This window comes from Lampris incognitus, chromosome 16 (assembly GCF_029633865.1).
Source record: "Lampris incognitus isolate fLamInc1 chromosome 16, fLamInc1.hap2, whole genome shotgun sequence".
In the NCBI taxonomy this organism is placed as follows: domain Eukaryota; kingdom Metazoa; phylum Chordata; class Actinopteri; order Lampriformes; family Lampridae; genus Lampris; species Lampris incognitus.
Window position 1 is genome coordinate 26,501,784 of NC_079226.1, and position 6,007 is coordinate 26,507,790.

A 6,007-nucleotide genomic window follows, 5' to 3' on the forward strand; every position below is an offset into this window, starting at 1 on the left:
TTGGATGAGTGATGAAGCGTTTCTCCCACTAAACGTTTGGTCCAGACGCACTAATTCAACTTTCTGTGATTTCCTTACTTGGATTATTGAGCATGCATAAAGACAAAGCTTCCACATTCTTTCAGAAAGATAACCACATTTGGGGGGGGGGGGGTTGGTTCGGCTTTGTATTTAAGAACTGACTGCGGCTCAACTATCCCTTTCACGTTTCTGTTTTTCTTTCTTCTTTTTTTTAATATGGCGTCGACGGGGCAATTACAGAATTTATCCCAAATCAGCAACAAAACTACTCGCACTCGAAGACGGACTGACGTCAGCATGCGGCGCAAACCCGATTGGCAGGAAGTCATTGAAGGCAGGTACAGGTGATGTGCTCCGCCGCTTCTGCAGTTCTAGACCGCGCCCAGTAGCCTGCTATGTCCGATTGACTTGTTTATTTCTTCACAACGAGGCTGTTCTTCCGTAAGTATCACAGAAAATGGCGAAATGATGTTAACCGTAGAGAAGAAATTGGTCATCTAAAAATCATGCCTGTTTTCTGGCAACGAGTTCCATTGCAATAAAAAGAAACCTTATCCTTCGCGGGTTGTTCTGTTTTGTTCTCGGCCAATTTGGCTGTTTGGCTGTTTCTGTAAAACGTGTGGTTTAATTTGCGATACGACTGAGATATCATCTGGTGGGTATGTCTCACAAAGATACCCATTTACATAGACTCATAGATTTGACTTTCATGGCCTCGAATCAATGCTAGAATAATTCGCCAGAAGAAATGCTCTTGAAGGTCGGCTCGTAATGGTGTTGTGTCGTGAACGGTTTGTTAGGGGGATCTCTGCATCTCTAGTAGGATTTTCATGTCTCATATATTCCTCTATCCTAAATGATGGTGGAATCACCAAAGACGTTCGTTAACTCCTGACGTGACGTGATTGATCCAACAGAAACAAAAGAATGGCTAAGGAAGAGCCCGAGTTAGCCAACCGTCCTGACAACACAGCCTTCACCCAGCAGCGGCTTCCGGCCTGGCAGCCCATGCTCTCTGCTGGCATTGTCATTCCAGGGTTCGTCCTCATTGGTGTGGCTTTTATTGGCATCGGTGTCGCTCTCTTTGTCACTTCACAGAACATCCAAGTATTGGAGGTATGACTGCAATTGTCGTGTCAAAACCAGTCTTTTGTAATCCCGAGAATACAGATCCAGTGTCTGGAGCAAAAAGATAGGAAGAACAGTTTTATATAGGATCTTTTTTTTATACAATGATACATAATCACTTAAATAATCAATCAATCAATCAGATTTTATTTGTATAGCACTTTTCATACAAACAAATGTAACACAATGTGCTTCACACAATAAAACAATAAAATCTCCCCCCTCACAAAAAAAGTACAGGCAAGTTTTATAAAAGTACAGACAAGTTTAAAACTGAGTAAGTAAAATAAAAGTGCCATAAATACTGATTAGTTAAAAGTAACGACAGCGCAGAATATATAAAAATAGCAAAATATATGAAACAGACTTACACATGCACTATGAATATAGCTGTAGGCTGTTTTAAAGTAAGGTTTTTAACCTGCTTTTAAATGTGTCCAGTGTGGGTAATGATAAAAATGTTGATTTTCATATTATAAAAAAGCTATTTACCCCAAACTTTTTGTGAGTGGCTTGTCTCGCTATGAGTTGTTGCTTATAAATAGTATCTGACCTTTTGAGGCTGATGATGTGTGTCAGTTACATGCTCCATATAACAAAAGTGGGAGTCACACTGGTCAATATTTTATGAAACCTCACTTGTTCCCTCTGTCGCACACAGAAAGACTACACTGGGGTGGAGACAAACTCACCCTGCTTCAAGTGCTCCGATCCAAGCGTCAAGAATTGTGTGTGCAAGCTGGACTTTTCCCTCAACAAGCTGTTTGAGGTAGCGATGCACCTACACACACACACACACACACACACACACACACACACACACACACACACACTTCTGCTTCTAACTTTTTCTTATGTTATTGTGATATCATTGTCTTTCACAGGGACCAGTGTTCTTTTATTATGGATTATCCAACTATTTCCAGAACTACAGGAGATATGGTGTTTCCAGAGATGACACCCAGCTGTCTGGAGACCTTGAACACTTTAAGGTGATAGTTTGACAAACACAACAAAACAGACTTGACTTAATTAGGCTGATTTCCAAGAAGATTAAACTTCATGCTCACAACAGAAATTCAAGTTTTTTTTTCTATTTTCAACTTTTTTTTCATTGTTAGCCATAATAAGAATGCTGCTTTTATAGTTATTGAATCCCAGTAATGTAGCATTTCTTTTTAAACCTAAATGTATACTGTACTATCGTTTGCAGGGACGATGATCACATCAGATTTCTTAACTCCAAGCCAAGTGGAAATAGATTTTTAATGAACTTTCCTCATCATCCAGTATTTAGTAACCTCTCATGAATAAATGATAGCACATCCAAGACTTTTCTTATCATGAACATATGCAAAAGTTTCATATTTGATGTTTACAACATCCACCAACGTTTAGTTGTCCCATTGGAAAAATAGACTTGAAATTGAGTTTATGGTGTCACAGAATTGCTTTAAGATATAGTTTGCATCACCTTTGTTTTCTGTCTTGAAGAATCCTGATGAGGACTGTACTCCCTACCAGTATGATGCCAGAAATATACCAATTGTGCCTTGTGGATCAGTCGCAAACAGCATGTTCAATGGTAGATGATTCAAAAGATCATCCAAATAATTTTGAAAGATAGTTTCAGTTGTGTGTTTTTCATCTGTTATTCACCATGTCCTACATTTTCTTCTGTTTCTGAAAGACACGTTCAAGCTATACCAGATAGTCAACGGAAAGAAGAAGCTGGTACCGTTTGATGGAAAAGGGATCGCTTGGTGGACTGACTACAACATCAAATACAGAAACCCCTCCATCTTGCCCCTCAAGAATGCCTTCAACGGTAGTGACTGAAATTCTGTTTGTCATCACATGGCATGTCATGAACTCTATTTAATGTTGGGTTCAGGGTGTATGGGGGACCATGTGAACATGTGTAATCAGATTTCCTCAACCTGGAGATGATCCAAATGTGCAAGGGGGGCGTGATGCTTTACAAGTATTGTAGAGAGACCTAAAATTTAGGACGATGAGTAACTGAATATAGTAGAAAAAGCAACTGGGAAACACTGAATTGGACAACAGTTGATTGCTGTGCACATTAATGAAATGTTGAGTTTGGGCTGTTATTTAATTTTGGGGAAGTGGATGTATGCAATGGCTTGGAAACCATGATTTATTTATTTTATTTTTTAATCCATGGCAGGTACTGTGAAGCCCATATTTTGGCCCAAGCCAGTTTATGACCTGGATCCCACAGACCCAGCAAACAATGGTTTCATAAATCAGGATTTCCTCGTTTGGATGAGGAGGGCAGCCCTGCCAGACTTCAGAAAGCTGTATCGAAGAATCACTGAAGGTGACTATGCAAAGGGCTTGCCAACTGGGGACTACTCACTTGAAATTGCCTACAGTATCCTTTTTATGGAAAAAAAGATCATGGATTAGCAAAATAAAGTGCTGTGAGGCATAGACATTTGTAGTTCTTAGCTTGAGTACTGCATTTTTTTAAATTGTACAAGTTAAATAGGTTGAGAAATAATTAAATCATATCCCCATCAAGCACCTTATTCCAATGGCTGTATGTAAAACACATAATGGTGGTGGTGAATGCGGAAGTATGGCTTTTGATTCGTTAGAAAAGATTAAACAAATAAATCAAGATAGTCCTTCCCAAATGAGTAATAACCCTTTTTTGCTACCTCCAGTTATGTTTTGTCAAAGGACTTGGTAACGCAACATTGACTTATGAGTAGTAATAATAATAATAACAATAATAAATTGAGTTTGTATAGCACTTCTCTTCTTGAGACAGATCTCAAGTAGCAAAGTTTAAGGAGTCTCTTGCTTTTATATTCACATATGTCCACAATGCTCCATGCACAACTGATAGGGTTGGCCATTGAAACTTGAAAAGTTTTGTGTCATGTTACAGCTTTCTTCCAGTGTTTGCTACAGCAGTTTGGCCTGACTTGTTTTACCGGTTGGGTGTGGCTCTCCTTTCAGGGGAGAATAAAAACAGTGACATGGGCATTCCTTAAGTAGGGCAGATGCAAATGTTTGCAAGTTAATAAGTAAGCGATGCAAATAATAAATGGCGTGAAGGATTTCTGTTGACCTTAGAAAGCACTATTGGAATTGCTTCCCATCAAGGTCAGTTATGCTATATGTGGTATGGTAATTATTGTACTTCTACGTCCAATACATCTGTAAAGTTCTGTAGGCATTAAGCCAGCATTTTCTTTTCAGCTTTTGTTATCTATTTCTCTTTTCTATTCCCAGTAATAGTATTATGATTTCTTCTGAAGTCCTTAACACAATCTCCCCCAGACTATCCTGTTATGAGCTTCGATGGGAGAAAGAAGGTGGTATTTAGCAATGTGTCCTGGATGGGTGGCAAGAACCAGTTCCTGGGTATAGCCTATCTGGTCATTGGCTCCATGTGTGTTGTCATGTCCCTCGTCATGCTAATAGTCTATGCTAAATTCAAGTTCCCTGAAGAAGAAGAAATACCTGGTCGTTGACTCTGGGTTGCTGGTAAACTCAATATACCTCAGTATTTTGCATTCACAGGGCTTATGAGTATATGGTTCACCCCTCACATGGGGGGGGGGGGATACAAAGCTAGAATATACCGTTTAAACAGGATTAGCATGCATTATTCCAAAGTACTTGACTTTTACAGGAAGCTAAATTTAGGAAGCCCCCCCAAGACTCATATCTGTGATATCATGAAGACACACTGGAGCTTCTGCTTTTGAGAGTGAATTGGAGACCAACTTAGTGGACATTATGTGGGATTATATTTTCATATTTTTATGATGGCCACCATTACTTGTCTGCATCTGTGAGTACATCTATGGAGTGAAGCTCATATGGATGCAAAAAAACCAAAACCTTCAAACATTCTTCTACTCAACATTATTGGTCTCCAAATTGCTCAAAGTGGCGTGATTTTACCTCGTGAAACATAGTTGAAAGTCATGTGATTGAAATATGTAATGTATATTTGTGTGTATATATACTTTCACTGTCAAGCTTGAAGAATAAAAGCAGAGGTAGAGCAAAGGTGGAGGATGGCATGTATGTGCAGCCTTAAAGAAATAGATGCTCCGAGCAGGGAAATTAGAAATACACAAGACTTTTGTGTATTTCTGCAGAGCTTTTAAGATCTACTTTGTGGATCTTAAAAGGTATTTTGCGAAAGTTAAATATCTTGCTCAATATCATGCTGTCATGAATCCTAGAATTTCTGATGTTATGCTAACTTCTAAGAAACCTATATGAATATCGGAGCTCAGTTTTTCAGGCTCCATGCTGTTTGGTTTTTGGTGAAATATGCTTCTTTTTTTTATCGCAAAATGAGATGCCTCCTCACTGTCACTGATGGCATTTAAGCCATATTCTGTTCCTCTGATAAATGTAGAGCATACATTTGGTATGTGGAGGATGTTCATTGGGAGCTTCGGGTGTTTTCTCTGAAATGAGCGTACTTAGCTCAGGGATATTATGTCTGCATGGACTGCTCGACTCAAGTTGAACATATTGTGTTTTTATAAAACTGTTGCTGATTACATGTCTGTGATCATTCTTGGAAATATGGATACTCTTTGAAATGAAACTCATCTTCATGGTAATATTTATTTAATAAAAATGCATCAGATCCCAGCATTGTCTCCCCCCCCCCATTGTTTTAGATGTAATATGACGCATCTTTGCACCATTGCACTTAATTACCTCTTATCCACCTGTATATAGTCAATCCTTGTGTATATATCTGAAGATTGTTGTGATATTCTATGTTAAGTACACAGTGAGAGCCATGAAACCAGAGTCAAATTCCATGTATGTGCAAACCTACCTGATTCTGATC

General features: G+C 38.8%; 1 protein-coding gene across 1 annotated transcript; it reads left to right on the forward strand.

The window, feature by feature from the left end:
• The first annotated feature begins 410 nt into the window (after window positions 1-410).
• Window positions 411-5,797, forward strand: tmem30b (transmembrane protein 30B). Its single transcript, XM_056296518.1, has 8 exons — window positions 411-462; window positions 939-1,137; window positions 1,811-1,918; window positions 2,034-2,141; window positions 2,644-2,734; window positions 2,840-2,977; window positions 3,341-3,547; window positions 4,465-5,797. The coding sequence occupies exons 2-8, from the start codon at window positions 949-951 to the stop codon at window positions 4,656-4,658; spliced, it is 1,035 nt and encodes a 344-aa protein (XP_056152493.1). The 5' UTR covers window positions 411-462; window positions 939-948; the 3' UTR covers window positions 4,659-5,797.
• Window positions 5,798-6,007: the final 210 nt, after the last annotated feature.